The sequence below is a fragment of the Grampus griseus genome, assembly GCF_964374135.1.
Source record: "Grampus griseus genome assembly, chromosome: 2".
Classification (NCBI taxonomy): domain Eukaryota; kingdom Metazoa; phylum Chordata; class Mammalia; order Artiodactyla; family Delphinidae; genus Grampus; species Grampus griseus.
This window is the reverse complement of record NC_139018.1, coordinates 74,336,553-74,353,164: the sequence shown is the minus strand read 5'-3', so window position 1 is coordinate 74,353,164 and position 16,612 is coordinate 74,336,553. Positions and strand designations below refer to the sequence as shown.

The 16,612-nt window shown below is 47.9% G+C and overlaps 1 protein-coding gene across 2 annotated transcripts in view; it reads right to left on the bottom strand.

Moving 5' to 3' along the window:
* Positions 1–16,612, bottom strand: part of SLC7A8 (solute carrier family 7 member 8) — a 56,240-nt gene that overhangs the window by 20,289 nt on the left and 19,339 nt on the right. The window contains exons 2-3 of one of the 2 annotated variants that reach the window (XM_082648870.1): positions 14,187–14,391; positions 12,980–13,131 (exon numbers count right to left, since the gene is read on the bottom strand). In XM_082648870.1, the coding sequence (XP_082504996.1) occupies positions 12,980–13,131; positions 14,187–14,391 (357 nt within the window). Of the gene's footprint in view, positions 1–10,973; positions 11,044–12,979; positions 13,132–14,186; positions 14,392–16,612 lie in introns of those variants that run through there. The other variant, XM_082648871.1, reaches the window with a different exon arrangement.

Below are 16,612 nucleotides of genomic sequence, written 5' to 3'. Positions count from 1 at the left end.
ACATTTGGGGGGAAATTTTACCTTAAATTAATACATTAAAGACTATCGGTAAAAGAGGCAATTGAAAATCAGTCTCTAGTCCATTTTGAAACAGAACATCAGTGAGTCATTAGCATAAATAAATAAATCTTCTTCAGAAAATTTTAAGGATGGATTAGGGGATTGTGGGGTTGGTCTTAAGTCCCTACAACCTTCACAGAACCAGGGCTGTGACTTTATCACTCTTTCCCTCACCTCTACCCAGCAACACCTGGCGGGTGGAGGACCACGTGGGTTTCTGGTGCCTTTTTCAAGTGCACAGCAAGCACGTAGAGCTCAGAGCAGCTTGTATACGGAGTGAAGTGGTAACGGCGCAGGTGGGGTTGAGCAAATCGGAAGGATGGAAGCAGAGATGGCTCCCTCGGAGGGACCTGGCAGCCTGGGCGGACTAAGAATCAGACAACTTAGAACTTGAAGAACCCAATGGCCATGATGCCCTTCCTGGCATGGTCACTTACTCTCTGGACAAGCCAGTAAAACTCTTTGAACCTCCCCTCCCTCTCTGTAAAATGGAAGTGTGGTCCATTTTAATCCCACGAGGATGCTCTGTAACCTGTGTACCGCTGTATAAAATGTTAAGTGGTTATTTTTATTGTTCATATGCTAAGAAACTAGAACTCGAAAAGAGGCCATGACTTGCTCAGGATAATGCTGACGACTGGCAGCGAAGCAGAGTGGATGGTAAAGGGGGCGGTTTGGAGGGTCTCAGAGACGCCGTATCACACATCAGGACCTATCTTGCACTGTTGCATTGCTTCTCCCTTCTTGCTTCCTCCTCTATCCCTGACCCTTTGCTTCAATTTCTTATCTGTTTCAGCCTTTTTCTCAGGAGGGTACTCATCCACAAATTACCTGCTCTGGGGTCCTTCAACCCAAACTGTCTGAAAGTGTGGGCACAAAGGTGGATTAGGGGACCATGGGGCTGGTAAGCATAAGCCCGAGCCACTGAACCAGGAGCCCAGATGTTCAAGCTTGTCCCTGTGCCTTGGTCTCCACGAGAAAGTTGCACCACCCATTCAGCAGGACGGAATGCCCTACAGAAAGCAAGGAATGCTGTTGTTGCTGCGCCTGCTCTACCCGTCGGGCCCAGAGAAGAATGAAACTTCCCTATTCTTCTGCAGCCAATAGTGCACACAGCCATTAACAACACTCTGCTGGCCAGGGTGATCTTGAGGTCTTGTATCTGCCTGGCACACAGTAGGTGCTAACGCTTACTGAATAGAGGATGGATAGATGAACAAATCTAGTCAGAAAATACCAAGTGTGCACAGGAGCCATTGTTCTTCCCTAGGGAGTAAATATCAGGGTTTTTACATCGTGGGACAGCCCCATGAAGTGGGGAGGGCAAGTGCCGGTGATGCTAGACAAAGTTGGGGGCAGGGTACATATCATGGCTTCTTCTCCTTCCCCCGAGAGAGCTCACAAAGCACAGGCTATCCCTCAGTGACCACTGGATGACCGTCTTCAGGTCCTCCCTTGCTTCTGGACACAAGACTTTGGCTGAGTTGGGCTGGCAAAGGGTCGTTTTGTGTCTTCATCAGAGGGCCAACGAACACTTTCCCACACGGGTCCCCAAACCAAACTCATTCTTTATGCCAAGCCAGCTTCTGCTCCATGAACCACACTGGTCTGGTCTGATGGGTGAAAGTCAGGAAGGGGCCATTTGGATAGGGGGCTGGATTTTTATTTATTTATTTTTGGTTGTGTTGGGTCTTTGTTGCTGGGCACGGGCTTTCTCTAGTTGCAGCGAGCAGGGGCTACTCTTTGTTGCAGTGCGCGGACTTCTCATTGTGGTGGCTTCTCGTTGCGGAGCATGGGCTCTAGGAGCAGGGGCTTCAGTAGTTGTGGCATGCAGGCTCAGACGTTGTGGCTCACAGGCTCTAGAGCGCAGGCTCAGTAGTTGCAGTGCACGGGCTTAGTTGCTCTGCAGCATGTGGGATCTTCCCGGACGAGGGCTCAAACCCATTGGCAGGCGGATTTTTAACCACTGCACCACCAGGGAAGCCCAGGGGGCTGGACTGATTATTATAAGAACAATCAGTTATAAGAACTGATTGTTATAAGTGCTGATTAGAATGACCTGGTTGGGGCTCATTTGCAGACAGCTCTTGGTACTGGAGGGAGAGGTCTGCACCCTACTACCCAGAGGCACATTTCCAGCCTCATGGGCAGTCAGAGAGACCCAGAATCTCATCTTATATGTGAGTGAAGTAAGACCCCTGCTATTTGTGTCAAAGATAGGACTGCCCCCCTTGGGCCCCCTGCCCCCCCCCACCAATTCCCAGTTGCTTATACTGCCACTACACCAGCCTTTCTTGTATCATATGCACATCACCCTTCTTTCCCTTCTCTCATTCCCACATCCTCTCTCTCCCTTGCTCCTGTCAGTGGTACCTATGGTCACTGCTGACAGTGCCACTAGGGGCTCTGAGTCTGTCACCTGAAGATGCTGGCCAGATTGCTTTCTGGGCAGCAGGAAGTAAGATGCCAGTGTGAAAAAGGGGAAGACTAGGATGGCTGCCCCTCAGGATCCAGGAGCGCTGTGCTCATCGCCCCCAGGGTTTTGGAAAATTATTTCCCACAAACAGACTTGCTTTTCTGCCTTGTGTCCCCTCCTCTGGTCCCTTTTCAATGTCACCATCAGATTTCCCTCCAACTCCAGGAACTCCATTCGGATTTCTTGGTATTGCTGGCTCATTCCTAGAAGTAAACTGGAGGCAGATTGGAAAGGCTTGTTTTCCTTTAGCATTTCCAGAACCAGGGCTTTCTTTGTCTTTTCAGATAAGAGAAAACAGGCAGTCAAAATGCCCAGACTTGCCAAAGTCCATAAAGACAGATGGTGAAGAGGAGAGGAAAAGAGTGAGCATGAGAGACAACACGGGGGAGGAAGGAAAAGGAGGAATAATACACACCATTACGAGTGAGAGAGAGCGAGCTTGAGAGGAGCATAACAGAGAGAGAAGGCCAGGACAGAAAACAGAAAGATGGAATGTATTAAAGCAGATAGCTTCTGAAAGGGAAGCTAGTGACGCCACTTGGTAGAAATCAGAACACCCTGTTCCCCTCCAGAGCTTCAAAATAAGCACCTTTCCGGGATGGAGTTTTCCCCAGCCCTCTGAAGCAGCCATAAATTTCACATGGGTCACGGGCCAGCCAGAAGCGCTGGTTTATTAGTCTCCCCTTTTGCTGGGGCATGCACTTCTCCGTCCTCTGCCTTGCTCTGGCCAGCTCCCCCTGACTCCCTCCCTCTAGACCTGGAGCAAAAGGGGCGAGATGATGCCCCTCCGACCAGTCCTCACCCAGCAGCGGGTGAGCTCGCCGCCTGCCTTGGCGGGTGTGGCAGCACTTGGCTCTGTGATAGGCTGGAGCCGGCTCCTTAGAAGGAACTGGGCACGTGTTTCTAATTGTGGAAAAGCTGCTTCCCTTAGCCTGCCTAACCTCAGCCGGTTCCAGATCTAGGAGGTAACCATTGCCGGCTGCCAGAAGGCACTGATAGGCAAAGAAAACACCGGAGCCCCATCTGAGTTCTAAGGCACACAATCCTGAGACTTGGATAAGGTTCCAGTTCTGCCCACACAGGCCAGCCTGAGCTATCTTTCCTCCTCATAGACCTCTGAGAGCCTGGGAGACATTTTTCACATGGGACCAGGAGCCGAGTTATAAAGTCTCAAGTCTCTGCCTACCCACAACAAAGGCTGGTATTATTGCATGAGTAAATAACTTGACTGGTGAAAGACAAGAAAATCAAAACAAAGCAACAGCAAAGTCAAAGCAGCTCTTCCCTATAAACTAAGCCCTGATTCCAGCTCCTGTATGGTACACAGTGGGGCTTTGAAACAGATCTTACCTACCACACTACAGCAAGTTTTCCCTTCTCCAGCCCTTTTCATCTTGAAGCACTGGCAATATTTTAGAAATCTAAGAAGCGCCTCTAAGGAGAGATGTGCTGAACCTTTGGAAGGGCCTCTCTCCTCCAAGGACAAACAAGCAGCGGAGGAGGGGTGCACAGATGCTCTGCAGCTTCTGGACATCCTGATTCATACAGCTCGACCTGGACACTTCCAGCTAAGCGCCTGCCCATGCTGCTCCACCCCCTTCCCTTCCTGGCTCCCTCTTACCCTTCCTTCTTATCCTGATCCCTCCCTGCCAGTTGTTGGACCTCAAGTTTCTGCTGAATCACCATCCAGTACTTAGTTCAGCCAAGAAGCCCGAACACCCAGCTCAGCGATTTCCAAGAGCTGAGTAATTCTTCAGCATTAGCTAAACATGGCTCCTGAGCTGGGGTGGGGGAGAAGAGAAAAACGGAAGACACAGGGAAAGCAGGGGAGACAGGACACAGCATGCTGTGCTACCTGGGGGAGCCCCCTTTAGTTCCTACTCATTACTTTTCAAGCCCAGGCCGAAAAAATTCCAGCTATCTCATGCCCCAATTCTCAGGGCCAAGAACAGTAACGAGCACATCATGGCCCTTGATAAATGTTCGCTGAATGAACAAAGTGCTGTGATTCTCATTTATATAAGGCTTCCCCGGGGTCCCAATCCCCTTCTGTTCCAGAGCAGGCTTTTGAGCAGCATCCTGGGGTAACCACCCTGAGGAAGACTTCCAACCAAAGACCTGCTCAGCATCTCAGGGATTTGGAGAGGACGTGGAAGGCAGAAATAGAGAGAAAACATTGTTAACTGCTCACTACAAATGCTGGAGACAGTTAAGTAGAAACATATTTCATTTGAAACTTATTTAATTTTGATTTGTAGATCAGCTAGATTTCTCTCTCTTAGTAGTCAATCAGTCGACACGGCCGGCTGATTCTACTTCTAATCCATTCTTGTTTTTGTCACCTTGTAACTTCGTTTTTATTTTGGGCCACCACTTCTCTGGCCTGGAAAAATGCTTAGCCTGCTGACTCGTCTCCTTGCTTCAAGTGTCACGGTCTTCTTCACTCAAATGTGAACATAATCATGTTACTCCTCTGCACAAACTCCTTTGGTGGTTCCTTGGATGAAGTCTGCTCTTCTCTGCATGATATGCAGGATCCTTTACGATCTGGCTCGTACTCACCTCTTTTGCCTTATCTCCCGTCTCTCTCCTAGGCCTCATCCACACAAAAGTACTTGCTTTTCTCCAACGAGTCATTTCTTTCTTGACTCCAAGTCTTGCCTATGCTCTTCCCTCTACCTGGCTGCTCTACTGTATGCCCACCTGGAGACTGCCTACTTACCTTTCCAGACTCAGCTCAATCTGGGAACCTTCCCTAGCACTCCTGTCCCAACTCTGAAGCATCTTTCTCTGTGTGGTACATTCTTTTGTCATCACATTATATTGTAATTATTTGTTTGTACACCCATCTTTTCACTAGCCTTTAATCTTTTTCAAGACTGTATAAATAATGCCTCACCTCCACTCAACGTAGGAGCTCAGTATGGTAATTAACTGATGGATTTGCAGTTTCTTTTTGCCTTGGAAATCCATTTAAACAGGTGACCCTGATTTGGTCCATCTGACAGAAACCCAATTGAGTGGATTTTGTATAACTGTACCCAATTCATGGCTGAAATTTTGAAATGGGACTATGGGGTCGCTGTGCCTGTTTGCGTGTTTGTATATGTCTATATACATGTGTTATAGATGTGTGGTATTTTCTACCTCCAAGCGGTATTGCCAAAATTAACTTGTAAAAGAGCTCCATTTAGTTGGCTTAAAGAAAATTAAGCAGAGGGACTTCTCTGGTGGCGCGGTGGTTAAGAATCCGCCTGCCAATGCAGGGGACACGGGTTTGATCCCTCATCTGGGAAGATCCCACATGCTGTGGAGCAACTAAGCCCATGCGCCACAACTACTAAGCCTGTGCTCTAGAGCCCACGAGCCACAACTACGGAAGCCTGTGCACCCTAGAGCCTGTGCGCCACAACTACTGAGCCCACATGCCACAACTACTGAAGCCCATGCACTCTAGGGCCTGCGTGCCACAACTACTGAGCCCACATGCTGCAACTACTGAAGCCCGCACGCCTAGGAGCTGAGCTCCGCAACAAGGGAAGCCACCACAATTAGAAGCCCGCACACCGCAACAAAGAGTAGCCCCTGCTTGCCACAACTAGAGAAAGCCCACACGCAGCAACGAACACCCAACGCAGCCAAAAATAAATAAATAAATTAATTAAAATAAGAAAAGAAAAATAGCTTGGTATGATGGTTGACTTTGTCTAATGTCTCAGGAAGTTTTCATGGGTAATCTAAACATTAATTGTTGAAAACAAGTAAATTAAATAAATGTAAATGGGATAACAGTTTTTAGGTGAACTCTTTAATAATTATTATGTTTTATGGTATGTCCACTTAAAAATGGTTTCTCAAAATCTTTTAGTAATTTAAAACTTTGGAGTTTTGCTAAGTTAAATGATGGGGATTCACTGAATGTCTAGATCACTTCCAAATAAGATAAAATACTGAAACATTAACTGCTAAAGAAGTCTAAGTTTACCTACTTCTGTCTTATTACAGAAAAACTAAAGAAGTTTATATGTATTAAAAACATGTCATGTACCACACTGGAAAAAAAGCATTATGTTATGAGGAAATGTATGGTTTAGAAATTATGATATGCATTCATAAGTTTGCCAATCAAAAAAATACTGGTATGACAGTTTACAACTGCTTAACAAAGACAAAACAATTATCTTTTTTCTCCCTACCTGATGTCTCTAAAATTTGGAAACTCAGTGAGTATTCTTATTTTCATGGCAATATAGTTATTTGTATAAGTTCAGTACGAATCTGTTCTCCTTATAACATGATACAATTAGAAATATTGGTTATGGGACTTCCCTGGTGCTCCAGTGTGTAAGACTCCGAGCTCCCAACACAGGGGGCCTGCATTCGATTCCTGGTTGGGGAACTAGACCCCACATGCATGCCGCAACTAAGATCCACGTGCTGCAACTAAGGAGTCCACATGCTGTAACTAAGAAGTCTGCATGCCGCAACAAAGATCCCACGTGCTGCAACTAAGACCCAGCACAGCCAAAATAAATAAATATTTTTTTTAAAAAGAAATATTGGTTATATTACCAGGGCTTTGACTGGATTGTCATATTTGAGAGAGACATACATAGAATTAGATGTGACCAGACAGCTTTAAAGAACTAAGGTTGACTTCATGGAGCCATAAAGCCCCTTGGAAAAACAACCTGGTACCTTGCCTTCAGGGTTCCCACCAGCTTTACCAGATGAGTAAGGAAAGTTCCTTCCTTGCAGGCACAAGAACCTCAAGATAATTTTGGGAACCTCAAGGAGAGAAAAATTCACCCAAATTCATAGGTATTAACAGGTGAATCTAATGTCATGTCCTCGGTGTGGCTTCCTGGCCTCGAGAGGCAATTAAAAGTTCAATCTGGGGCTTCCCTGGTGCCGCAGTGGTTGAGAGTCCGCCTGCCGATGCAGGGGACATGGGTTCATGCCCCGGTCCGGGAGGATCCCACATGCCGCGGACCGGCTGGGCCCGTGAGCCATGGCCGCTGAGCCTGCGTCTCCGGAGCCTGTGCTCCGCAACGGGAGAGGCCACAACAGTGAGAGGCCCGCGTACCGCAAAAAAAAAAAAAAAAAAAAAGTTCAATCTGGCAATTCCTTATGAACAGTTCCAGCAAAGCATATTTTAAAAGGCCTGGACTTATGTAAATAATCAGGCCAAGTTTAATACAATTAAATTTATTTTACAAACAAATGAGTCTTAATTTGGCCATCTTTGGTAAAGATAAAGGTGATTTTAGAGAGAGAGAAAAAATTATGTTTCAATAGAAACTATAATACACGCTTATGGATATTAGATTCTAATTCTGTTAATCATCTTTGAGGTTTTGTTTTTCTACCTGTAAACTGGACTGGACCCTGAATTCTTCTAGTTTCCTCACATATTTGGCTACAGCTCTCCAAGCTTACACTTTCAATTTTTCTCTCACTTTTGACTTGAAATTATTGAGAACTAAAGCTGTCCGTTTCTTGAAGTCCTACAAACCGTAACTGAACAACCTGATATAAACTTAAGCAAGATCAGCACAATAACCCACGTTTAGACAATCTTTGTGCCTATTGCTTTGTAAGCCACTCAGGAAGTTTACCTGAACACCAGATGACATCACAAGAGATTTCAAACCACAAAAGATGCTTTGAGCCTAACATCTAGAAATCTCAGCTGGCAACTCTCAGGACTCAGACACTGGGTTTATAATTTGCTTCACCCATTAACCTCTATTTTTCTTTGTCTCCACAGAAATGCCTCTTATTAAATACCTGGTTGCTTATACCCTGTGGGCCTAACTTTGAGGGCCCACCTGCATCACCACCTCCTGAAATGAGTAACTGAAGTGACCTATTGTCAGGACGAAGAGACTCGTTCGACGAGATATAAAGCAATCTATCAACTCAACTTTTTGACTGTGACAATGCTAGAAGAAGTTTCGAAGGCAAGACTGGAGGGGACCAAGATGTGCCTCCCCAAAATGTCTCTGGCATGCGGATTAGTTCAAGTGGAAAACAATCGAGGCCCAAAAGACTCAGGAAGAAATTTTGCCCCTCCCCCCAGCTGCCTAAAAAGAATTTAGATAGAGGACCTGTTCCTGGAGTAGTGCTATCACCAGAGATATCGGCAAAATGTGGGCTGGGTGGTGGGGAGATTAAAGATTAGAGTCCACTCTCTGTCGCATTGTCTCCACATGGCTCAGCAAACAGTTTTTACCAAACATTTGCTTTTCATTTGCATGTCAATTACCTTCCTCCCTTCGAAGTCCCAACATTCTCTTTTGTCTTTAGCTGAAGGTGGTGTTTAAGGTGAGGGTTTTGACTATTTTGGCGAGTTACTCAGTTTTTCTGGGTCTCTTCTAGGTATAGTTGTTATTAAACTTTTGTTTGATTTTTTCTTGTTAATCTGTCTCATGTCAATTTAATTCTTAGACCAGCCAGAAGAACCTAGAAGGGTAGAGAAAAATTTCTTCCTTCTCAACAATACCTACGAGGCTGATGAGACACGCACAGCACTCTTTGGGGACCAGGGGAGGGCAAGAAGACAACACTGTCCAGGTACCTGTGGTGATATGCTTAGTGCATGGGAATGAGACGTTTGGGCCTCGAGAATATGAAACCTCAAAGGAAAATGAACTGAGAGTAAGGGATTTAGAAGTTAGGAAGGACTGCTGAACACTCTGATGTCAAGGGATTAATTTGTAAGAGATCTGCAAAACAACACACACAGGTATCTACCAAATCATCATGCATCATACATCTGGAAACTTCCTGAAGAGGAACTGCAAAGCAACTCAGGGTTAAAAGCGATACCTACAGTGAAATCCTTAACCTTCCGAATCACTCAAGGAAGGAGGAGAAATCTGAAGCCCTGGAAAACTAGCCTCTTGAGGATCACAGCAGAGAGATAGAAAACAAGATAAGAAGCATTTTTTTTATTTTTTTTTGCTTGTGAAATGCATGCAGGGTACTCCTTTCTCCTCAGGGCAAGAAAGGAGAAGGAGCTTCTTTTGTACAAGGCATTCTGGAAGAGGGGGACTTGAATGAGAAGAAAAGATTCTAATTCAGATGCTGGATGTGACCCCAGCCCCAAAAGAGAGGAAGGAGGTTGGGAGCTGCCCGAGTGAAAGGTGGCCCAGTCCCCAAGACAGGGGGGACAAACAGAAGAAAAACCCATAGTTAGGGAGCAGGATATACAAATGGGGGACCCCAGAACACCTGGCACTCCTTCTGTGGCACTGGGACCACTTTGTTTGTAACTAGAAACTCAGGTAGTAGCCACAAGATGTGGCTAAAGGATAAAAGTGCAAGCTGCAGAAATAACTTGTCAAAATGTATGTCTAAATACCCAGATGTGTGTGCTGAGAGATGCATTTTACTTAGAATTATTAGGATACCTATCCACTGTTACAAGGGCTCCCGGGCAGGGGAGAGGGGTAAAGATAAGAGGAAGCTTTCCTGGTCAACTCTCTCTATATATTACTTGACTCTTACTTAGAGAATATAGTCACTTACTTATGAAATAAGAAAGGAAGGAAGGAAGGAAGGAAGGAAGGAAGGGAGGGAGGGAGGGAGGAAGGGAGGGGGAGGGGAGGGAGGGGAGAGAGAGAGAGAGAGAGAGAGAGAGAGAGAGAGAGAAAGAAAAGAGAAATACCCAAGCAAATCACAAAAGGAAGGTACCAAAACCAAGTTCTAATCCCTCTCATTCCCCTGCTTCCTAACTCCCTCCTCCCACTAACATACTTGCTCTGGAGAAGGGAGAAAGGCTTTTCATTTAATTAAAATATAAAAGACTTTCTTTTTTTACTGCCTGGTGGCTAGGGATATTTTGCTGACTCAGCAGTGAATAATCAGCTTTGACCTAAATAACAGAATAACTCAAAGTGGCAGCTGCAGTTGCATAAGCTGGAGCCAAATCTGCAGTTCCTTCTCTCTCCCTCTCCTCCCCGCTTCACTCCCTTCAGGCTATGAGAAGGCAAGCCAGTTACAGCAGGTTCTTTCTGCCTCTCCACCCGCATCCGGACATTCCCACCATCACTTCTCATCCGATCTTTTCCAAAACTCTAGAGGGTCTTTGCGCAAGGAGTCACCTACCTAGGCTTGGCGGGTTTGGGGAACGCAAAGGAAGCCGTGGGGTCTAGTTGCCCGGGGAACTCTCCCCTGTGGCCTGGTTTCTCTCCTAGGGGAGGACTGAACGGCCTCAGGGTTCTTGATTTATAGTTGGAGGGTGAGGGTGGCCTGTCGTCTGAGATACTTTAGCAGCATCAGCAGGAAAAAGGAAACTGTGTCTGTGGGCATGAGATGCTGAAACAGCAGTGGCCTGCACTCTGTGGTCCCCCTTCCCACCCCCATTAACCTATCTGATGGCAGAAACAGCCACTCCTCCTGCATTCCCATGCCCCCTTCCCCCTCCTCTCACCTCCTGCAGCTCCAGATCCAGCCAGCAAGCAAGGACCAAGTGACTATCCTCGTGACTACCCTCGGTGACTACACGACAGGATCACGAGGTGCCCAATGCTGTGCTAAGAATACTCTTGTCTTGGGCAATCCTTGCCACGGCACGTACAGCACACGCGAGATCTCAGCCTCATCTCACGAGAGGTGGGCCGGTGACCTGGCCAAGCACTGGCTGCACTTAGAAAGTGGTGCAGAGATGCAGGCTTGGGAAGCCCGGTTCTGGAGCCCACATCCCTCTGCCTCCAGATCCACGAGCAGGCCCAACTGGCACAAGGAGTACGCTCCGTACAAGTATGTTGGCTCCACAGTGCCACTTGCCTAGATGATGGGGTCTATCCCGGGGCTGCACACCACTGCCAATGAGGGCACACACCCCTCAGGTCCCACCCCGGCTCCTGGGTGGGCGAGTGACCCCTCCCTCCCCTTCCCACCAGCAGAACAGAAGGAAGTGTCAAGACCTGGGACAGAGTGTGACCAGGATGGTCACTGCCCTCAGCCAGGTGGATGTGTGTTTGGAAGGTGTGGGAAGGCAGGGACTGAGCTGACTCTAGAAGTGGAGCCTCTGAAAAAGTCCAAATATTTACTTTAGAAATTAGTTTTTGGCTAAAAGGTACAACATACCCCAATCCATTGAGATCCCTGATTATCAGAGATTAAGTGTTGAGACTTCCTAGAAATACAGGTTGCCAAACTTCTCCATAAAGCCTCTCTAACCTATTCCAGCTCACAGAGATCTCTTCCCTTTTTCGGAATTTTTACTGCAATTGAATCCTAACCATGAAATCTGTCTATATGGCTTTTCTGCCTAGTTAGACAGAAAACTCATCAAGGGCGGGGACCATGGACATGCTGCTATTTGTGTTCTCCCAACTCACACCTTTACACTCTCCTCCCAGAGAGGTTTTGTTTTTGTTTTTGTTTTTTTCTGTTTTTTTTTTTTTTTTTTTTGCGGTATGCGGGCCTCTCACTGTTGTGGCCTCTCCCGTTGCAGAGCACAGGCTCCGGATGCGCAGGCTCAGCGGCCATGGCTCACGGGTCCAGCCGCTCCGCGGCATGTGGGATCTTCCCGGACCGGGGCACGAACCTGCATCCCCTGCATCGGCAGGCGGACTCTCAACCACTGCGCCACCAGGGAAGCCCTCCCAGAGAGTTTTAAGATGTGAGCTGGCAGGTTGAGAGGCCAGAAAAGTCTTCTCACGAGAGGTAGGGAGTCTCCAGCGTGGTGTGTGCGCTGGAAAGAGAAGGAATCACCTTGGCTAATTCACTTTCCTGGCTCCGTTTCCTTTTCTGCTCTAGGAAAATTGTAAGACTGGCCCAGCTTGCCTTATGGATTTGTTGTGAGGCTCGGGTCAGATGATACAAGTGAAACTACTTTATATGATGTAAAGAACCCTCCCAGTGAAAATTACTGTGCCTGTGAACAGCTATCGATACTTAAGTTTTGGGGCTTCTCTGGTGGCGCAGTGGTTGAGAATCTGCCTGCTAATGCAGGGGACACAGGTTCGAGCCCTGGTCCGGGAAGACCCCACATGCTGCGGAGCAACTGGGCCCGTGAGCCACAATTACTGAGCCTGCGCGTCTGGAGCCTGTGCTCCGCAACAGGAGAGGCCGCAACAGTGAGAGGCCCGCGCACCGTGATGAAGAGTGGTCCCCGCTCGCCGCAACTAGAGAAGGCCCTCGCACACAGAAACGAAGACCCAACACAGCAAAAATAAATAAGTAAATTAATAAACTCCTACCCCCAACATCTTCTTAAAAAAAAAACACTTAAGTTTCTTCTTTTTTTTTTTTAAACACCGGATAATTATTATGTGGAATCCATTTGTCCACAGCATGCAAATTGGAAACTGAAAAGTAACAAGGAAGAAAAAAAAGGTGGGGAGGAAAGAAAGAGGGAGAGGAAGGAGAACCAGAGATGAGGAAGGCTAGAAGACGCCATCCCGGGAGCAAGGCCCAGGTGGCACTTACATAAGCAGATGGCAGCCAGGAGGCGAAGGCCAGACTCTGGGGGGAAGCAGGTGGGGAAGAGCGGCTGCAGCACATAGTTGGAGAAGGTGAGGGCGATGACAGCCTGGTTGGTGGGGTAGATCACCAGCACAGCAATCCATAGCCTCAGGAACCTGGTGGGGGAATGGGACAGCACTTGAGCCAAGACATCAAAAAAGACCCCCGCTCCCATCGCCTGGCAGGGCAGGGATTCAGAAGCCATCAGGGAAGCCCGGGCAAGTCACCGGGCAGTGTTAGGAGAGGCAGGTGGGCTAAAGGGGTGCGGTTCCTTTTTGTTTTCAGGGATGCTAAGGAACCCAGCCACTGCTCAAAGGAGACACCTAGCCCTCTGCAAGGACGGTAAATTGGTTTAACGATGAGCTGTTTCAACTAGTACTGACTCGTCTTGGTGTTCTTTCTCTCTCCCTGCTCCTTTCATCATTTCATCATCTCTTCTCTACCACTCTAGCCCCCAGCATCCACTGGTGGAAAAGAAAATTTGCAACCCCGGAATCTTCACAGTCAGGGCATGCTAAAGGCGTGGCCACTTAAGCAAATGCCAAGGGGAGGCATCGGCTGGGGGTTTGTCCTCCACGCCCTTGGGCCCCTTGGTGAGGTTTGAGCTCTTCAGTAACAGGGCTGCAAGGGCTGAGGATATTCAAGATCAGGGTCTGGAATCAGGGATACCGTTATCCTTGGTAACGTGAAAAGTACCCCGTACCTTAGTGGTCACTCTCATCTGTCAGGATAAAAGGGCTTTGTTTTTGTGACGCGCTTTCCCCGCGCATCTCCAGTCAGAGTTGTCACTTAGTTCTACTTGTTCTCACTCATAGAATCTTGCCCACTAAGGTCAACAGAGATTAAGGGAATTCCCTGGCAGTCCAGTGGTTAGGACTCCATGCTTTCACTGCCAAGGGCCCAGGTTCGATCCCTGGTCTGGGAACTAAGATCCCACAAGCTTCATGGCGCAGCAAAAAAAAGAAAAACCGAAAACAAAAAACCCTAAACAGAGATTAAAACGACAGCCTGGTTCCTCTGCCACTCTCAGGGGCATCAAGGGGACACAGGCTGAACTGGCAACCGTGACTTAGAGGCAAAAGAGGAATCCCAAGCTCTAGCGCTCTTCGGCATGCTGGAAAGCCCTGGCCTTGGCTTCTGGGACCGCTCGGTCCCCTGCACATCCTCTTACCCAGCCAGTCCTCCGAAGATGTCCTTGACGTAGGAGTAGTCACCTCCAGATTTGGGGATGGTGACCCCGAGCTCAGCATAGCACAGGGCTCCCACAGCTGTGATGAGGCCTGTTATGATCCACACGATGAGGGCGAGGCCCACGGAGCCGGCATTCTCCAGCACACCTTTGGGTGAGACGAAGATTCCGGAGCCAATGATGTTCCCTGCAAGAGGCACCAAGGGTACCAGGGGAGATGGTACAGTCAGTACAGTTGGCAGGACCAGCACCTGCAGGGGTGCTCTCACCTTTGATCTGATGCAGTGCCTGGGGGATGCGCTAATCCCCTCCAGGCAGGTGTGTCTAGCAATAATTCTCCTTAGAAGTAGGGGAAAGAGGAGCAGACACTGGACACGTAGAGACCAGGAACTTGGTCGGGTACTTTACATGCATCATTTAATCCTCAGGACAAGCCTATAGAGTCAGATACCACTTCTCCCATTTTACAGAGGAGGAAACTGAGTCTCAGAGATACCAAGTGTGTCGCCGAAGTCCACACAGTATTAAGTGGTGGTGCAGATTGAACTGACTGGGCTGAACGTAGTCCAGCAAAGGTGGTGACAAAGGCCTTACTTAAGGCTGGCTGGAAATGGAAGGGCTGGAAAAAATGGGCTGTTCTGAGACTGGCTGCCAGTAAGAAAACTTTAAAAATGAGCTGAAGGGTAATGCCTTTGGACAGATTGTGGTCACACCCTGTGTCTGGGGTCTTTAAGACCCACGAGTATGGACAGCACTCCTGGAGGCTGGCCTCTACCCCAGACACACGGCCCCACCCTTGGTGCGGAGCATGAAATAGCCCTATCAGAACAGCCCTGGTAGTTTGGAAGTGGTTTGTCAGGGTGCAATATGTGCAAAGCCTCAGCACCATATTCTTCCAAAGGTCTCTCCCCTCCATTGTCCCAAGTGCCCCTCACAACCACCTCATGGAATCAGGAGGAGGAGGAAGTACAGGCATTCCTCTCTATTTTACAAACACAGAGACTAAGACACAGAGGGGTTAAGTGGCTTTCTCCAAATTCCACAGCTACTGGTAGGTAAAACTGGATCTAGTAGTCGGTCTCCTGTTGCTTAATCCAAGGGCTCTTTCCACTAATCCACTTCTGTTCTGTGTGCAAGGGGATGGTCTGCTCCTGAGAGGTGACGCTGGCCCCAGGGACTGAATGTTGGCTACTAGGATGTGTGTGTCGGGCGAGGGAGGAGCAGAAGTGTGGAGGCAGCTCCTGACATGTTCCTTCCTAAGCTTTCCTTTGTTCACTTCTTTTGCGTCCAGGGATAGGTGTTTTGAAAGCTCCCTCTTCGTGCCCCACCCTGCCAAACTAATGACAGCCTGGGGGAAGAAGCAGAGACTAAATAGATCCAGGTCGAAATACAGAGCTGGGGGCCAGCTGAGGCCAGTTGGATTTGACAGTGTTCTGAGAACACTTCAAACTCCCACCATCTCTCTTTAGTGGTTTGGGGACCTCCCTGGCAGTCCAGTGGTTAGGACTCTGAGCTTCCACTGCAGGGGGCTCGGGTTCGATCCCTGGTCAGGGAACTAAGATCCTGCATGTTGCACGGCATGGCCAAAAAAAAAGAATGCCCTCTCTCCAGTGGTTTGGAACAAGTTCTGGGCTGAGTAAGATGCAGAGTATACGATTTTATGCTCGAATTTCAAAAACTGACTTTCGGATCTCAACTACAACTCAACCTCAATCCAGTCCTGAAACTTTCACTTCTAAACCAAAATTCAGTCAAAGGGGAAGAGAAGAGAATATTCACATCCTAAAAGCAGTAATATTTCATTCTTTCGGGACGTAGAATATGCTGCCCCTTTTCAAACTAAAAAATTGCTGCGTGAGATGAGTAATGAGAGAGGGAAGGGCCCAGGAGGATCAAAAGAACAGCCAAGCGGTGAGACTGAAGTACAAAATCGGAGGGCCTGGGGCTACAGCTAGATTCCGATGGGAAGGAGGCACATTTATGTCTCCAACAGGCCTTCTTTCCCCTAGTGCTAACTCTATCCCAATAGAACAGGGCTGCATATAGAAGTGAAGCTAAAAGAAACAAACCCTCACGTTCAAGTTTGTGATCTAAACATCAGGCAAAGAGAGACAGAAAAATGAGATCCCAGGTGCCACCAGTTCTTAAAGGCTTTTCCTTTTTTTGGTATTTTTATTTAAAGTCCTAGACTTGGAATGAGAGGACACCTTTCAGCCCTCCTCTGTCCTCAACCTGTCCCCATGTGTGCTGTGCATGGATGTTGGGTCAGTGGAGACTAAAAGGGCCTCCTGGTAGCATCCCAGGACTCAGGACACAGTCACCCTGTCAACGGACCCTTCATCTGCCACACTAAACGTGAGATGGGATTGCTGATAGTGCTGAAAGGTAATAGTAAACTCCTTGCCTGG